Here is a 19,419-nt window from a genome sequence, read left to right as displayed (position 1 = left end):
CAGCCTGGGCAACAGTGAGATGTCATGTGGGGAAAAAAAAAAATCAAGGGTCCTAGTTTGATAACTGAGTGTCAACATAAACACTCACACACTGCACACGCCACACTAGATGACAATGATGCTGGGACACTCTCTGGGTCCCATGCTCCTCAGCACTAGGTGCCTCACATCTGCGTTTTGGTGAGAAGTCTGCTGTAGTAGGTTGGATGGTGACCCCATGACCAGGTCCTACCCCTAGAATCTGTGAATCTTAAACTATTTGGAAAAAGAGTCTTTGCAGGCATAAATAGAAGGATCTGGAGATGAGATCATCCTGAGCTACCCAGAGTGGGAGTGCTAAATCCAATGACCAGTTCTTATCAGAGAGAGAGAAGAGGACCCAAGCAGAAAGGAGAAGGGCATATTAAGACAGAGGTGGAGACTGGGGTGAGGCAGCCCCACCTGGTGCCACTAGAGGCTGAAAGAGGCAAGAAATGGATTCTCCCCTGGAGTCTGTGGAGGAAGCAAAGCTCTGCTGACCTCCTGACTTCAAATGTCTGGCCTCCACAATGGAAGTTCTATTATTTTAAGCTACCAGTATATGGCACTTTGTTATGGCCATCCTAAGAAACTGATACAAGACCCGTCCATTCTCTGTAGCTCACGCAGGTGCTGGTAATGGTCAAGACATGTTCATCAATCACTTTGTCAGGAAAATATTAACTAGGAGTACACCCGTGCCACAGCCAATTCTACTCCCTACAGGCCTGGGATGGGAGCATCTGTCCTATAGTAATGGAGGCAGGCAGGCGTGGGCAATTATACCAGGGGACTCCAACAGGAGGACTCAAATAAAGCTGAAAGCTTCCAGCAAGTGACACACAGAGGAAGGAGGGAGTAGAAGGGACTTATCCCAGGGGGCACACCGAGATTCTTCCCCAGGGCAATATCTTTGGAGTGAGAAAAAGCCATTACCCACTGGGACCTGGATCCCAAAACCTGGGTTTCAGCAGTGGGGTGCAGCAGGGAAGAACTCACCTTCCTGCTCACGGGTGCACACATACTCACCAGTATGTCACTGTCTTAGGGAAAGGTGATTATGGCTGTTTTTCAAAGGTATACGGTTTTAAATTCAGAAGAGGCAAAACGTGGGATAAAACACCATTGACTTACACATAAAATCCTTGAGAATTATCAATTATCTCATAGATCTTCTGAGATTTGAGGGAGCTGAGCTTCTCCATAGCTGCTGTCCCACCATTGTTCTTAATCCACTCCAGGACCAAGCCCATAACATAAATGCTAAAATGAAAATTAAAACAAAAAGCCATTAATGCAAATTGTTACCTTTCAAATAAATTGGTACCTTGAACTAAGACAATCTTAAAAACATTATTAGAAACAGAAAAGATAGCTGGGCACAGCAGTGCATGTCTATAATCTCAGCTTCTAGAGAGGCTAAGGCAGGAGGATCACAAATTTGAGACCAGCCTAGGTACCTTTTGTTAGTCCCTGTCTCAAAAAATAAAAAGGGCTGGCTCCATAGTAGAGTGCCCTTGGATTTAATTCTCAATACTGAAAAAAAAAATAAAATTAAGGAAAGAGACAAGATAAATGCAGACCACATGTAAACAAGAGGATGTCATAAGGGCCATTCAATGGATGTCACATCAGTCCCTTTCTGTCCAGCCCAGCTCTAATGCAAACTCTCCATGACACCTAGAACATACTTCCCACAACAAATCATCAGAGTCCAGCTCACCAACTTCTTCCAGGGTTAACGCTTCACTTCCTGAACTCTGATCCCAGATGCCCTTGCCTATAATACTTGTGTAGCTTACCACTCAGTCCTTATTTTATACTTCTGTGTGTCTGGGTTTTGGGCTATGCTTGAAAGGCTGGAAGTTCACACTGTTCACCTTTTCTACCTCATAGACCCAGCTCAGAGCCTTCCACCTAGCAGATGTGGTATGGCACAATGATTAAGGCCATGGCTCCCAGTTACAGTCTAGACCCCAATCCCAGTGCTGCTGTTTACACACATATTACATAGCCTCCTTGGGAATCTAAGCCTAGGCTTTCCAACCCAACATGCAAATTCCCAACAAGTCTTGCTCCCCTGGTCTCAAAGTTGGGCATGGAACCTATCCAGACCAATTAGAAACTACCCTGGGGTGTGGGAACATAGCTCAGTGGTGCAGCACTTGCCTACCATGTGTGAGGTTCAATCCCCAGCAATGTAAAAAATAAATAAATGAATAAGTAAGTAAGTGAATAGTAGGAACTTCCCTGGGATTTTCTCTCACCCAGGAGTGAGAAGAGAGGCAAAATCATGGGGTTGGTGATACTGTAAGGCATAAGGTAAGAGCCCTAAGGGATCTCACTTCTAGGAAACATTTGAAAGAAATTCAGCTGAAAAAAAATTGAAGCCAACATTCCAGCTGAGAAGCAGGAAATGGAGAGCAAACCAGGCACCTATGATCCCAGGGACTCAGAAGGCTGAGACAGGAGGAGAGGAAGTTCAAGGCGAGCCTCAGCAACTTAATGAGTCCCAGTCTCAAAATAAAAACATAAAGAGGGCTGGAGGTATGGCTCAGTGGCAGAGCACTCATGGGTTCAATCCCCAATACCACAAAAATGAAAATAAAAGAAATGGAGAGCGGATGGTATAGTGTTGATGATCTATGTTCCTGGTTCTGAGAGGCCTGGCTGCACCCCAGTCCCTCCGACAACTTGCTTGGGCCCAACCCTTTCTGAGCTAAGCATTTTAATTCCTATCCCCTGCAAGACCTGCATTTAGCCCATAGCCTGGCACAGGCAGATGGGCCACCCAAATGGCAGCTAGTGGTGTCTTTGTTGTTAGGTGCCCAAGACTAAGCCAAAAACACACAGAATTGAAGACTAGTGGATGGTTCTGCCCAGCAGTCTTCCGAATGTCCCATCTTTAAAAAGGAACTGTGTCCTTCCATGTGTCCTTCACTGACTACAGGTCACTGGCAAGACACCACCCCCCTTGAGTTGGGAGTTTGGAGGAGGTCAGCTCTCAGCTATGCTGTCTCCAGAAGGGGCAGGACAAAGGTTCTCTGGGAATTAGGCAAATATTTGATGGAAGTCAATGCTCAGCAAAAACGGGTGGCACTGCCTGAGCCCAGCTGCCCCCTTATTTACTGACACCTTCAGTCTACCAACACCAGGACAGGTGCTCACAGGAGAGCCCAGGACTGGAAGATGTTCCAACAGCCAAAGGCTTAAGACAGGAAGTTCCTGATACTGACTGGCTCTAAGACTCTCAACTGGGTGGGCCAAAAACTCAAGTTATATTAGTTTTTCATCACTGTGACATAAGTTCCTGATAAGAACAACTCGGAAGAAGGAAGACTTACTGTGGCTCGTAGTTTCAGAAGTTTTAGTCCATGGTCAGCTGGACTTGCTTTGGGCCCAAGGTGAGGCAGAATATCTTGGCAAAGGGTGTCAGCCAGGAAGCAGAGGGAGTAAGAAAAAGAGGAAGGAGGGAGGAAGACCCAGGGAGAAGATACAGTCCCCAAGGGCACACCCCCAGTGACCTACTTGCTCCAACCATGCCACACCTGCCTACAGTTCCCATCACTTCCCACTAGTCTCTTCAGCTAGCAATGGATTAATCCACTGAGGAGGTCAGAGCCACCATTATACCATTTTTACAGATGAGGAAAGTGAGACTGAGAGTTCTTCAGAATACCACACCACTATTAAAAAGAAAAAAAGAAGGTAGGCATTTGAGCTACCATGGGAGAGTGCCCATGGCATATTGCTGGGTGGGGGAAAGGAATTCACTTAAGTCTGAATGCATTTGAACAATTAAATATATGGCTCAGTATACAATCAGCCCTCCATATCTGTGAGTTCATCATCATGGATTCAACCAACCCTAGACAGAAAATATTTAGAAAAAAAATATTGTGTCTGGGGGCTAGGGTTGGAGCTCAGTTGGTAGAGCATTTGCCTTGCGTGTGTGAGGCACTGGATTCGATTCTCAGCATCACATAGAAACAGGTGAATAAAACAAAGGTATTGTGCCTGTATACAACTAAAAAAAAAAAAGAGTGGATGTTTAAAAAAAATGTCTGCACTGAACATGTACAAACCTTTTTTCTTATCATTATTTTCTGTACAACACAGTATTACAACTATTTACATAGCATTTGCATCGTACTGGGTATTCAAGTAATCCAGAGATTATTTAAAGTATGCAGGAGGATGTGCACTGGCTATATGCAAATACTACACCATTTTAGATAAGGGACAGGAACATCTGAGAATTTTGGTATCCATGGAACCAATCCCTGATGGACACTGAGGGAAGACTGGATTTGCATATGCCCAGTTAAGAATCTATCAAGATACACGACAAGCAGTTAAAGTGGTTACCCTGGTGACTTGCTCACTTGAAGTCTTTGCTAGAAGTATGTGTTACTTTCACAAATTTCTTAAAGGAATACAACCTACTGCCATGTGCCAGGGTTTTGAACAGCATTCCCCAGAAAGTCCTGTGGGAAACTCCTGTGGGAAACTCCCGGGGGAAACTCCCGAAGGTTCTGATTCTGCAGAGGAGCTTCTGGTTGAGGACATTGTGGCACAATTTTCTCCAGAACTAATGAAAGCAACCAGAGAGCAGAGCACTTTTCCCAGAGCTGGTTTCACTACTAATCCAACCCGCTGTGGATTCTAGGACTCCAGGTTTCTTGCATGTCACCCAGGTAAGGGAACCTGGGGCGAGCTAAGCCCTCTGGACAGACCTACAGACTTCATCTCTACCTCCCATTCTGGTAAGAAAGGTGACCTGAGTTAATCACTTCTTCACTTCATATTTTTATTGAAATAAAAATGATTGAATTAAAAATGCATTACTTGCCCTCATACTGAAACTTGGAGGTTTAGTAGTTATGATAAGTAAAAAATGTTTTGTGGAGTTAGAAGGGACATTTAGGCATCTTTTCCTCTGCCCGCTAATTGAGTTTAATGTGTTCTACCAAGGGGTTAAAGAGAATGACACTGTGGCCCTTTATTCCACCCCAGTTCATAGCTCAGGGCTACAGAGAGCTATTTGTAGCCCAGTTTATCTAGCACAGTTAAAACAAAGTTCTCAGGGCCCGTGGTATTTCAGCTCTGACAAACACAAAAAACAAACAAAATAAATCCATGGCACATTGTCAAAGCTGGAGCCTTATCTACCTATGTGTTAGGAAATATGCTAGGTGCCTTACCGGCCTCCTAGTCAAAGACTGGGGAGAGTATCTGGCATAAATCTCTCTGTCCACGTGGAAAAGGTTTTCCCTGGGGACTTCCTCTCCTTCAATGCTGAAGCACTGCAAATGAACTCCAAGTATTTCAACCCACAGACTCATGGTTATTCCTCAATCTTGCAGAATTGTACAGAACTTTTCTCCTCTTGTCTTCTTTTAAGGTATAACAAAGCAAAGCAACCTCCAGGGGGAATATTGGAGTCAAAATTCATTTCGCCATACCAACTTGCCTTAAGACATTTTCAATTATCGCTATTTTATCTGTTTGTGAAAGAAATTTTGCCCCTTTCAGCCCTGAGAAAGGAATCCTGCCTCTCCCTAAGTGGTGTTCCTAGCCCCAGTGCACCAGCTGAGGGGTTCAAGGTCAGTCAAAGACCGAACAGGGGCTGGTAGGGGTTCACTCTTCCAGGAGGACTTTCTGTATCTCCAGCCATTTTCATCTCCCACTAGAATCTCACTGTTCTCACTAAGCCATTTTCACCCTAACAGCAAAAAAATGTGTTCAATTTTTTAAAATATGCTTCAAGGTAGCTCTTAGAAAAGGTGCCTAAGGGAGCAACTGTTCACCCTGTCCCTCCAGGCTGTGCTTTGAACAGAACTTACTGGCCTTGAAGCACATTTCAGGGACAGTACTCACTCCCTGTGCCTCCCTCCTCCTTGCTTCAAAAGGCAGTGGTGGCTTTGGCCTCCCCCTGAAAGACTAACCTAACTTCGAGGCAGGTACCCCAGCTCCACCTCCAGGTACCCTTCCAAGTAGATGACCACCTCCTCTCTCCTGCCCACAGAGCCTGACAAAGCCACTCTCTAGGATCCCTGCCCTTGAAGTCTCCCACTGGACCTGCACCACTGAGCTTGCCCAGTGTGCTCCTTGGCCGGCCAGTGATCAGTGGTGCTACCTCCCTGCCTAGAGCCCCAGTGGTAAACCAAGGGAGTAGGAGACAGAATTCAGCCCGCCCTGACACACTCGCACTTCAGCAATACTTTCAGCCAAGGTACAAGAAAGTGGAGTTTAGAGATGACCAGGAGAATTAGCCTTAAAACATCCCTGAGGAAAATGGGGGACACACAATGAGGATCTGCTCTGTATCTGGATTTCTGCAGAAATTTCCACTGGAGTTCTAACTGTGAAAAAAAAAAATAAAAAATCTCCTTTCTTTCTTATAGTAGACTATATGGGAGAGATTCTCCACAGGCAGCACCTAGGGGAGGAGAGAGCTTTAACAAAGTCCTAACCCAGATGGAACTACTAAATGCATAGGCCTATCCACCCCTTTAAGTTTAAGAGAACTTTGGCCCCTCATGGAAAAATCCTATAGAATGGAAGAACTGGACTCATTCTCCTAAGACAGAATCCTTTAAAAAACATATCTACTCTGGTCATTTTGCAAAATACCAAAGTACAGGGTGGAAGGCACCCAGGCTGCCTGGGCTCAAATCCCAACACTGCCATTTCTTAGAATGTGACCTCAGCTTCCTCCCTTGCAAAATGGAAACAGTAATAGTATCTACCTCCTATGCGATTGGGAGGATTAATGGGGTCCCACACATAAAAGTACCACTGTTTTACATCATAGTTGCCTGGAAAGATAAATTAATAAACTCTGGCACTTCCCTTTTGTCACACTGCTCCTGCTGAGGCTCCAGGAACTAACAACAGAAATAAAGCAGCTTGGCCAGGCATGATGGTGCATGTCTGTAATCCCAGAGACTTGGGAGGCTGGGGCAGGAGGATCACGAGTTCAAAACCAGCTTCAGCAACAGCGAAGCACTAAGCAACTCAGTGAGACCTGTCTCTAAACAAAATACAAAAAAGGACTGGGGATATGGCCCAGTCAGTGGTTAAGCAACCCTGGGTTTAATCCCCAGTACCAAAAAAAAGAAAGAAAGCAGATGACATATATAAGTCATCAAGTATCAGGTACTTACTAAGATAGATAGATAGATAGATAGATAGATAGATAGATCACATAATCCTCACAGTAACCCAATGAGGATGGTACGGTTATTACTCCCAATATCAGACAGGTAGGGACTTCCTAAGGTCACACAGTTAGTAAGTAGCAGAATTTCCCAATCAAGGGTGAAATACTAGGCATCATGAAGGTTTTCACAAAAATCTGGAAGTGAAAAGACTCTAAAGCAGGGCAACCTTTCTCTCCCTGAGATACTGCAATGCAGGTTCCTACCAACTGAAGAGAAGCCAGCTACAGTTCATAAAAGGACAGGAGTTCAAGCCAGTACGGCCTGAAGTACCAAGATCAAAAACATGGCCCAAAAATTTAAAAATGTTTTTACAAAGGGCAACAAGAAAAACTGCTCAGTAGAAGGTCAAGGGGGAGACATGAACAAAGAATCCTGGTAAAATATTTGGGGCTATTAGGTCATGGCTCATAGAAGCACACTCTACTTTAAAAATTCATCCCCTCTTTAATAGGAAATAGTAAGAACTCCTCACAGGGTCCATAGCGACACAACCCAAAGTTACCTGAAACATGGAGGCGTATTGTACAATGAGTTGTTTGCGGCCTGCACTTTGTACTCCAGGAAGGAGGGGCACTCTCTGAGGGCAAACCCCAGCAGGTCATCCCTGATGATCACCACTGTGACCCCAGCAGAGCCAACGTTCTTCTGGGCCCCAGCAAAAATCACACCAAACTTAAAAACAGAAAGGTATGCTGCTTTAGAAGCATTTGTGGTCATTTTCTATCAATTTATGCAAACTTCCCAACTTCTTTCCAAAGCATGCTTTTTTGAGGAAGTGACTCCACTCCTGTTTAGAGAGCATCCCATGGTCTGTAGGAATCACCAGGCCCAAGGCCTGGATCTCACCTGGAAGGGGCTACCCAAGTCCAGCATTGTAAAGGCCATGTCCATATTCACATTCACATTCATGGCACACCTCCATTCCACACCCAAACAGTCTTTAATCCTGGGCCTCTGGGCTGGAGATGTAGCTCAGAGGAAGAATGCATGCTTGGCATGCACAAGGTCCTGGGTTCAATCCCCAAGCACCATAAAAAAATAAAATAAAGTCTCTAAATATTCTTGGCAACCAAGAGAAGAAACACAATTTTTTTATCCCCAAAATTTATCTGTACAACGTTTAAATTTTTTTAACAATTTCAAATGGTAAAACTCTAAAATTTTTAAAATTTTCATATTTTTAAATTTTTTTTTAAAAATCCAAAAGTCCAACACTGTTCTTTGCAGACATTCTCCCCCTGGTTTCATGCACCTGGTGCAGGAGTGGCCCACTTGCAAGCAAATGTCAGTCTTCTCAATGACATCTGCCCTGGCTTCAAGGACTAGAATCCCCCTAAAGAAACCACTCTTCTTATACTGTACCTTGGAAACATCCACTGGCTTGGATAAGAAGTTTGAGGACATGTCACAAACCAGTACTGCTCCCTTGACATCAGGTATAAAATTAAACTCCACACCATGCACGGTCTCATTTGCACAGAAATACACATAGGAGGCATCTGGGTTGAGGTTCCAGGTGCTTGGATCTGGAATTTCTATCACAGAAGACAAGTTTGAGACTTTGCACTTTTACCCTCCTTTCTAATATAGATTGGTGTTGACCAGGAGACTGACACTTCTCCCCTTTTAGTAAAAAGCTGATCCCAAAACATTTCACAAGTGAAAGCACCCTGCCAACTTAGTGAGACCCGGTCTTAAATTTAAAGGGCTACCGATGTGACTCAGAGGGTTAAATCCCCAGAACCAAAAGAAAAGAAAAAAAAACACGGTGGATCTCTAAATAATTTTTTCTTGTCACCCAGAATCCATCTATCCTGTGTCCACTAAGAGTTCAGGAGTTTCTTCCTGAGACCCCAGCCCTCACCAGGTCTTCAGCAAATGTGGTTTCAGAACAGCTGATTCAATCTACAGCTCAAGAGCTAGAATGTGACTCAAATACAGCCACAGGGACTTGTTTAGACTGGGCACAAGACATGAGACTGTCACTGAAAATTCCCTAGCATATGAAACTTAGGGACAATATAAGTAAGGTCAGAAGCAGCTATAGTCATTGTCCCAGAAAGAGGGGACAGCTTTTCCTGGCTGTGGAGGAAATCACAGAGAAAACAAGGATACATCAGGGCCCAAAGGCATTGTTAGAACCCCTGATCAAGCCATACCTAAAGCCAAACTGGCTGTTGGACTTTTCACCTACATGAGCCTATCAGTACTCTGTTTTGCAGAAGCTACTTAGTAGTCTTCTATTAATCAACCACCCAACCTAAATGGTATCAACTAAATGCTGACAAGGGGAAGAAAGCATTAAAATCAACTGCATATCACCCTATGCAGGGGTAAGCCACCAATCTGCACATGACTATCCAGCCCAGCTCCCAGAACTTACTTGTATAGCTCCCAAGTTTAGGATGGACAATGTTCACAGTCCCAAACTTCCTGGCTTCCTCTGCAGCCTTTGCTGACCAAGATCCAGTCACCACATAGTCGGCACACTTTCCAGCTTTTAGGCCAATCAGGTTTAAGGGGACAGCACTGAACTGGCCACACCCACCTCCTTGCAAAAAAATCACCTTGTAGTTTTCTGGAACAGCCCTGGACAGGAACACAAGTAATCGCATATAAACAGACTCACATGGTCAAAGATGGAGAATGAATGATATTCTACCAAGTGCTTTGTCTTGGGTGGCTTTTCTATAAGAAATACAGTAAAGTCCCACTATCACTTTGTCTTGCCAATTTAGTCATTTACCCATTTGTTCATAGGACAACGACTTATTGGGACTATTGTGGAAGCCTACAGCCTACTATCTGAACAGAGGTATCTCCTCCTTTTCCTAGTAACCTGTTATTCTTAGGGAATCATCCCTCCCCCAAGCTGGCCAATGGTATTCAATTCTTAGATCTTTGCTTGAACTTTCTTTTGAGGGAAAGAATAAATTTGTGGGAGCTAATCCTAAAACCACTAGGGGCCATCTGACAAAGCTAACACATATGAAAGCAGAGGCAGGAGAAGGAGAAGACCTTCCTGGTATCAACTGAGCTCCTAAATCCACTGTACTTCTCTAAGGGGGTAAATATTGCACTTTTTGCTAAAGCCAGTGAGGTAGGTTCCTGTCACTTGTGACTGAAACTCCTGAAACTTTCTATGTCAGATAGCATGCTATGAATCAGGAAGACCCTGGGGAGGGATTTTTGATTACCACTTAGACCAAGTCATGTAATCACAAACCCCATGTAGATCAAGATTAAGAACAAAAATTTTTGACTCCAGGACGGAAAATTAAGATGATAATTCTAATGGCTGCAGGCAGCAGAATACCACCAGCTTCAGGGATCCAAGGCCGGGGAAGCTGGACCCAAGCCTTAGAGCAGTCAGAGCTTAGAATAAGGGACACAAAAGGCAAGTGGCCAGGGGACAGGGCTCTAGCACACACATAAATAATAAAGAACAGGGCAACTGAGTAGGGTCTTGGGGGAAAGGTGGTGTGCAATATCTTGTTCTGAACTCTGCCTGGCCTACATTCTGTAGCCAGTAAAATAGCAAAGCAGCCATGCATATCTTAGGAGACTCAGATTATTCAGATGCAAGGAAACCAGGCAGAAGTCCAAGTACAGGGGGATAGACAGGAGCTTGGTTAGGAGGTTAGGTCCATAATTAAATAGTGGTTCTAGTCAGAAGAGGCCTACAACCATCTGGTCAATGCCAATGTCCCAGGCTAAAGTTCCAAATATTCCTTCCTTCATCATTCCATGAATGTCACAGGGGACCCAATGGGCAGACGTGGGCAAGATGGGCCAAGCAGATGATCACCAGATCCGAACACTCTCAGTGCAATGGGCCTCCACTATTCCTCACAAAATTACCTCCAAGCCTGCCCATCTAATCAGCTTCTCAAAGCACTTTAAAAAGCAAATTTATGGCTGGGCAGTGATATACTCCCAGCAACTCTGAAGGCTGAAGCAGAAAGATCACAAGTTCAAGGCCAGCTTCAGCAACTTAATAAGGCTCTAAGAAATTTAGTGAGACCTTGTCTCAAAATAAAAAAATCAAAGGGGCTGGGAATGTAGCTCAGTGGTAAAATACCCCTGGCTTCAATCCCTAGTACCAAAAGATTTAAAAAAAAAAAAAAAGAAGTTATGAAATAATCAGGACAATTTAATAAAATGATGATGTCAGAACAGAACAGACCTTCAATGTTGATTATCTCTGACTGGTGGGATTATAGATAATTTCAGTTTAATTTATAAGTTGCAGTCTATTTCTGAACTTTCTATCATAAATGTGCATTATATTTGTAAGCAGGAAAAAAAAATGTGGTTTTAGGGCTAGGGATATAGCTTTAGTAGTAGAACACATTCCCCACTAAGCAAAAAAAAAAAAAAAAAAAAGCCATATGTATATGCAACTGTATCTACATATTTAAAACCTTTCTTTCTCTCCTTTAAATATTATCAAGGCAGAGCAGTACCTGTAGTTAAGAACTCTTAAATTTCCCCAAATCCTCTTACAAATAGTTTCTCCAGACATTCTGACTCAGCAAATCCAGGTGAGCCTTGAACTGTTTAACATCAACCCTAACCAGGTAATTAATTGACAGATAGAAGAAAGCTTCCACTTTAAGAATTCCTGAACTAGATTATAGTTATTTATGCTGAAAAAGGTGACCATTTCTTTCTCATTTAAGGCCTTTTCAAGCCAATTTAACTGGCACAATGCTAAAATTTCCAAGATATTTCACATCTTTGGAAATAACATATAAAATAAAAATGACACACAGAAGCAGGCTGGAAAACACATAAAAAACATTATGTACTAATAGTTAATCTGGGAGGGGATTAAAAAGCTTGTTTTTAATCGTGGAATATTATGAACAAACACAAAATATAGAAAATAATATAATAGACATCCAGGTTTATGAAATACTGAACAAAAGTAATTTGGCCTTTTTTAGACTTACAACAACTCCCGCACAAGATTCTCTGCATTGTTTATAATTTTGGCGAAATCTGATGACCTGTGACTCATTTCTGTGGAAGATAAACAACAAAAATGTCTACAAAATTGGCAAGAAAAGAATAAAGAAAAATATCAGTTACTTTGCATTCAAATCGTGGGCCCATGCTCAGTGTAGGGGATAATCCAAATTTATTTTCAAGTCATGCACATTTTAGCCTTATAGTCAAAGCAAAATGATTTTTCAAGTCACATGCAATGAACAAGCCACTTAAACTCATCATTGGGTTCTCACTAGACTGTGAATACCATGTCTTTCTCACAAACAGGAATCCATGGGCAGTGGTTTCTTTTTAGGACAGAGCACAAAATTCCAGGCTGTGATTTCACTTGACAGAAATCTAAGTATATGTCTCTAAACCCACAGGAACACAAATAAGTTAACACAAATAAGCAATACAGTTAACCCTATGGTCTCTTTTTTTTCCTTTCTTTCTTCCTTTTTTTTTCTTAGTTGTAGATGGACAGAATAGCTTTATTTTATTTTTTTGAGGTGCTGAGGACTGAACCCAGTGCCTCACACATGATAGGCAAGCATTCTACCACTGAGCCCCAGCCCCAGCCAACCCCCACTATGGTCTCTTCATACCATGCAGCCTTTGGAACTTTCAAAACAAAAATTTAAATAAAAGAAAATTAATTTTAGAACTCAGAGGTCCTCTTGCCCAACACCACAGGGGAGAGAAACTGAACAATAAAATTACTAATGTGTAAGATCTTCATAGAAGGCTTGTGTACTTATAAACTTTAGTAAATTTGTACTTGAAGTATAACAAAAATTCTAAATTGAATTAAAGAAATTATAAATGTTTGATGGTACTGTTATGCAAAAGTACAGGGTCCTCTGGTCACAGATTATGTTATTAGCAAAAAAATCATGAAACAGAAAGCTGAGATGTCTAAGCCTCCCACCAGCATTTATGCCATCTTCAAAATTGTTCCTAGCAAACACAGTTATTAAAGTTTAAAAATGTATCCACAAAAGTCTATTGGGAAGACCTGTAGAAATTCTAGGCTGACTGTATTTAATAAATTAACTCCCTCTGAAACCAGGACTAGAATCCAAAAGCAAATCTTACCAAGAACACTAATGCCCACTCCTTTGTAGTCTAATAATTCTTTCTGAATCTCTAACAATACCTAGAAGGAAAAAAAAAAAGTGATTTCAATATGCTATACACAGCTTTCCCTCTGTATATATGAACCTGGAGAAGAAGAGGGAGTCCACACACGAGCCTGTGAGGTTCCCAGGCTTATGTCCCAAACCACAAGCAAACCTCCTCCTCCCCATTCCCACAGAAGCTTCTCTAATACAACTTACACACAAGTTGAGCCTGAAATGAGGCAACAAAATAGATGCTAAGCATGCGTTCCCAAAGACATGAATTTACCAATTCCCTAGAAAATGTTCCCTCCACAACCTCATTTGCCACTCTCTAAAAGTTAAATGTATAGGATGCATAAAGTTCTAGGTCCAGGAAACAAAACAAACAAACAAACAAAAAATCAATTAGTCTCTAATTATAGAGATACAGTTAAATCAATTTTCCAGTCTTTTTTTTTTTTTTAGATTAGGACAGGTAAGGTGGAAAAAAGAAAAAAAAAAAATGGAAGCACCTGCTATAAATTAAGATTCATCCCAAGCCCTGGGTTTGAAGGAGGTTGGGGGTGTTATCTCAATGTGCTAAAACAAGATTAGCAAAACGCTGATAGATGGGTACCTGGGAGTTCACTACATTATTCTCTCTAAACCTAAGTGAATTGAGGATTTCCATAATAAAAAATACAGAGAAAATGAAAAGCTCTAAGAAATGAACACAAAGAACAAGAGACCCTGTGTGGACTTCAAATGGGAGATTACTTCTTCAAAAGATGTTAGATAAGGAAGACATTATAAAAATACAAGCTGAACTGCAACTTGTCTGAAAAAAATATTTTAATAAGAATTACACAAAGACTGCCTCAACTGTGAGGTTCAAGAAAGTGTTATTGTGTTTTGAATGGTTGAATGCTTATTAGCTAGCACTGGCTGATCAAATTACTGACTTGATCAGTACACCGAGTACACAGGTGATAAAATCTTACCCCATATATATGTACAGTTAACCAAAAAGAATAAAAACAAACTTATGTGAATCCTTTTGTTTAATAAAGAGAAACAAAATAATCCAGACTATTTTTTTTTTTTACTTTTTTTGCTGTTGAGGACTAAACCCAGGGCCTCATTTAACAAGTGTTAGGCAAGCCTTCTACCCCTGAGCTACACCACCATCCCCAAAAACATCTTTGAATTTGCTTTAAGACTTTAAATTTTTCTTCTAGACAGCATTCCTTGAAAAATACAACTATAAAAGTTTCTAAAATCATCACAAGGAGTTTTTAAAAAGACTTCTAGCCAAACCCCCCACCCACCCACAAACACACCCCTATAATGCAGTGAGGTTTTTTCCAAACTGCAGAATGCAATAGTTTTTGTGGTTCACAACTAATTTATTTAAGGAAACAGAGCAAACTGGAGCAGAATAGAACACAAAAAGAGTGTATATCACAAGTAGGCTAAATATTATTTCCTAATTTTTTTTAGATTATAATTATAATTATAATGCATGTACTTAATCATCTTGTAAAACATATTTTCCACTATGGTGACAGAGGTTGAAAACTTTTCTAATCTTTACAATTCAACTAAATCAAGAAGACACCTAAGCAGCAGCACCTGCCCCACCAGGTTACAAGGTAACAGAAGGAAAAAAAAAGTCCTCTCAGGAAAAATAATTAATAAATAAGTGTATTATTTATGACAAATGCCACCATAATCAATTTCATAACAAATAACAGGGGGATACAAATACTTGGAAGACTCTAAAACACAGCTGGGCGTGAGGGGCACTACAGGAATTATTTCCATAGTTCTATCAGCGAAAATGAACAATGGTAACAGAAAAAAATGAGCCCTGGGGGCTGGAGATGCAGCTCAGAGGAAGAGCACATGCCTAGCACATGCAGGGCCAGGTTCAATCCCCAGTGCTGCAGGTGGGCTCTGTTCTCAGCTATTGTGAGCGCCCCCGGAAGAGCAAGATCTCCTTTCCCCTCTCACATTGCAAGATTCCCTGTTCTTACCACCACACAGAGAAGGCTCTGTCCCAGGGACATTTCTAGTGTTCAACAATAGATAATTGTAAAATACTTGGCTACGCTCCCATGCTGCTGCACATTATCAGACAGGCGGCGGAAGCCTGTCAAAGGGTGCAAGGCACATCAGAGACACTGCCTTCTTCACAGCTGATGGAGCTGGGGGAGGGTGCTCGTGGGGAGGGTGGTGAGAAGAAGGGAGGGGCCAGAGCCTGGCTGGGGGCTGGGAGGGCAAGAATTGAGTTCCACTTGCATTTGCTTCGTGTGGTTGTAGCCCAGGGAAAAAAATCTAATCTACTTGCTCCAGAACAAAGTGAACAGACTGGACTAAAGCAGACCAATGCTACTAGAGTTTGAATCATTGAATGCCTAATTTAGAGAACAAGCAGGTTTTAAAAACACAACAGAGAGAAGAAAGAATGGGTCAGTTCTGTGGAGGACAGGAACCAGGGGGTTTTCAAATCTAATTTCTGACTACAGTATTCCCAGCGACGGCTGAACTAAATACGTTTGGGGGTGAGGGCAAGCGATCCCTCAGTTTGCAATCCCCTTCAGAAATCCTGAACCACTGCAGTATGCAAAATCTATTATCTGCTCATTCCCTTGTATCATTCACTCACAGTACCCATTCATGCATTCCATGCACACTGCCAGGGATTGCAGCACAGCCGAGATAAGAACTTTTTCTTTTCCACCGCGCCGCATTTCCCGCCTGCTCCAGTTGGGCCGGGGAGAAGGCACAGCCACGGGATCTGCAGGAGAGCTGCACCCGGCTGGCAGTCAGAGCCAAGAGCAGCTGCAGAGACTTGTCCCAAAGAGCTTCCTCTGCCAAATGCATTCTTCTAGAATCCTTCTCACAAGAGCTCCTGAACCCCGCATGCATGCAGGTTGCAAAGAGGTTGGGGGACTCGCGTTGGAAACTGGGATCTGGGCACCCAGGGCAGGGATGCAAACCCACCCAGGTGAGCGATCCTAATTCGAGCCAACTCCCAAGCACACCGCCGAGTCTTACCGAGTGCGGCAGTTTGGCGGGCCCGGGCCCGAAGTTGATTACTTGCTTCAGGGCGTCCATGGTGCAGCGACGAGAGCAGCTAGTCAGCTAAAGAGGACAGACCGCGTGGAACACCAGCGACTCTTAACAGCAGCCCTGCTAGTCTGCCGCGGGCACCAAGCCCCTGCCTTCTTCCAGCGTCAAACCGGCGCCCCATTGGCCCGCTGTCGCAAGCCCTTCGCCGATTGGTTCTCATTAGAAAGCTTGCGTCCGCATTGGTCTCATTCACCAACCCTTTATGGTTATGATTGCTCCTCGCTTTTGGTGTTTCGTCCCCCTTTTTGATCAATGCAAGGCGCACGGGAGATTGCACCAGCCGGCCGGCTTGGCTGAGCTGCCTTCTGAAGATGGTGGGCGGCGAGAAGAGGCTGGTCCTACCAAACTGTGTTCGCGCCTCTGAACCCTCCTTTGGTTCCACTACCCCAACTCCGACCCAGCCTGTCTTTCTGGGCCGGATCCGGAGAAGCGATGCAAATCAGTCGCTCTTAATCCACCCATCTCTCTTCCACTAGCCTCTGGACTAGGCTCTGATACTTTTTGTTCCAGAACCACAGCACTCATTAATTCACCAAACTTTTCTAAGCACCCTCACGACTGCCAGACTCAGTCTGGCAAGACACCCAAGATGCAAAGTCGAGAATGGCGGGAAATGCGGGGGTGGGGGATGAATGGATAAGATTCTTTGTACCCGCACTTGGACCCCTAGTTCCTGCAAGATGAAAGGATGGAGGTGTCCCAGGACTCTGGGTGGCTTCATGCCCCCAAGCAAATCCTTTAAAGTTACTGATTCTTCTTTCCCTTTTTGTGAAAGGACGAGCTGGAGGCTGGCGTTCTCTCTCGGGTTGCGCCAACTGTGAGTTCAGAAACGTGAGAAGATAACTAATAGGAATGTCATACACAGGGGAAGCCACAGACCAAGCCAGAGGAAGGAGGCACTGAGCCAAGCCCGGCACAGAGCCAGCGCAACTCAAAGAGCCAGCGCAACTCAAATTTTTCCACATAGGTTCCCCTCTCCAAAGAACTCCCATGGAGACTCACATGGAGATTCGCAACAGGGAGGCCCCCTTCACTGCAGAAAGGAGTTCCTTTGAAGTCCAGACTTTCATCATTTAATGTGAATTTTACATCTACTTCACAATTTAACTTAGCTTCTTTTGCTACGAAAATATTTTCCCAAGGTCTTTGAGTGAAATTTGGAGTGGCATTTTTGTAATCCCATGTAATCACAGAAATGAAATTGGAGAAAGGAGGGGCAAAGCTGGTTAAATGTGGCAGGATGTGCTATGATGACCATTAAAAATCATTAAATGATGTAGTAATATGCCATGTGAAATAAAAATAAAATAAAAACTGTTTTCCCATCACCTCATCTCTTTGCACACAGCCAAAATAACAATACCCCAACTTAAAAAAAAATAAAAATTTAAAATCCCACTTTCTTAGAACACAATTTCTGCTCTTTATTGTCCTAAACCAGAACATAAACAAATGCATTCAGATTTGGTCATTTGCTTTCATTTGTAACTCAACCTATTGTGCATTGCTACTACATGCAATGAAGACAGCAGGCATGGCACCTGCCCTTCTGAAGCTTCTGGTATTTGGAATAATTTTCCACTTTAAAATTGTCTTCCAACCAATGAGGCCTGCACAAATACCCTCTATTTTATTTTATTTTTTCATGTCTTTTTATTAGTGGACTTTAATTTATTCCAATAGTTTTAGATTTATAGTAAAATTGAGATGACATCACATAATTTCCATGTGCACCTCTCACTCAGCTTCCCCCACTATTAACATCACATGTTGGTATGCTACATTTATTATGATTAACGAACCAGTATTGGTGCATTAAATCCATAGATTTCCTTAGTTTTTAATCTAATATCCTTATTCTGTCCTGGGGTCCACATCCTATTGAGTTGCCATGTCTCCTTAGTCTCTTCATGGCTGTGATGGTTTCTTATGGGTTTTTTTTTTTTGCTTTTGTTTGTTTGTTTGTTTGAGTTTTTGTTTTGTTTTGTTTTTGTCTCTCTTTGTACTGAAAGCTTCTTGTGTGTGAAGTAAGTCTCATCATCCTCCACCCACACATTCCATCACAATGCCTGACTGGACTTTCATGTAAAACACTTCAACAAAAATACCCTCTTTAAACCACAACATTCCTCTCCACAACTGGTCCACCTGATTCCTGCTAACTTTTTCTTTTTTCCAAAGCATGAATCACCTCACATGCTATATCATTAGTCCATTTATTACAAGCATTGCCTGTCTGGTAAAATGTAAGCTCTATGAGGGTTGCACTTTTTTTCTTCTTGGTTTCCTGATATCCCAAGAACAGTGCCTAGCCAAGAGTAAACTCATGATGGAGATTTCTTGAAAGAAAGAATAAATTTATAAATAATGGACCTATTGGGATAATCACCCTAAACTAAAAAGAGGGCTATCTTGAAGTTCAAGTCTTTACCTCTAGAGACAGGAAACTGTTTGCCCTTATGAATTAATCTTCCCCTTCCCCATTTGGCATAGTTTCAAGAAGATCTTCTCTTTCCTCATTCTCATAGTCTATTCTACCTCAGAACTTCTCCCTCTTTTTCTTCCCCTGCCCCCCTCCCACTATCTTTGCCACCTTACCTTCCCATTTCAACTCCAAATAGGAACCTCCATCAACTGGTAATTGGAACCCAGGGCTCACAGGCTAGGCAAGTGTGGTGCCACTGAGCTACACTCCCAGCGCACAATCAACTTTTCAAAACATGCATAAAGAGATCATGTAACTTCCCTGCTGAAAGCCCTCTAACAGCTTCCTAATGCAGTGAGAACAACCACCAAACTTCTAAAGGATCCACAAGACTATAACTGACCTGGTTCTTGGTTACCACTTAGCTCAGCCCTTAACTGTCTCTCATAACTCAGCAGTCTCTGCAATAGTACTACCTATTTAGGGATCACCCCCTCACTAGGATGTAAATTCTCTGAAG

The 19,419-nt window shown here is 42.7% G+C and overlaps 1 protein-coding gene across 1 annotated transcript in view; it reads right to left on the bottom strand.

Moving 5' to 3' along the window:
* Psat1 (phosphoserine aminotransferase 1) overlaps positions 1-16,562 on the bottom strand; it is a 28,018-nt gene extending 11,456 nt beyond the window's left edge. The window contains exons 1-7 of the mRNA XM_015492951.2: positions 16,400-16,562; positions 13,335-13,395; positions 12,200-12,269; positions 9,628-9,833; positions 8,607-8,779; positions 7,747-7,916; positions 1,153-1,281 (exon numbers count right to left, since the gene is read on the bottom strand). Of these exons, the coding sequence (XP_015348437.1) occupies positions 1,153-1,281; positions 7,747-7,916; positions 8,607-8,779; positions 9,628-9,833; positions 12,200-12,269; positions 13,335-13,395; positions 16,400-16,459 (869 nt within the window). The 5' untranslated portion in view covers positions 16,460-16,562. The remainder of the gene's footprint in view (positions 1-1,152; positions 1,282-7,746; positions 7,917-8,606; positions 8,780-9,627; positions 9,834-12,199; positions 12,270-13,334; positions 13,396-16,399) is intronic.
* Between the last annotated feature and the right edge of the window lie 2,857 nt (positions 16,563-19,419).

Source organism: Marmota marmota, unplaced genomic scaffold, assembly GCF_001458135.2.
Source record: "Marmota marmota marmota unplaced genomic scaffold, marMar, whole genome shotgun sequence".
NCBI lineage: Eukaryota > Metazoa > Chordata > Mammalia > Rodentia > Sciuridae > Marmota > Marmota marmota.
The sequence above is the reverse complement of the archived record's forward strand: the minus strand, read 5'-3'. Positions and strand labels throughout refer to the sequence as shown.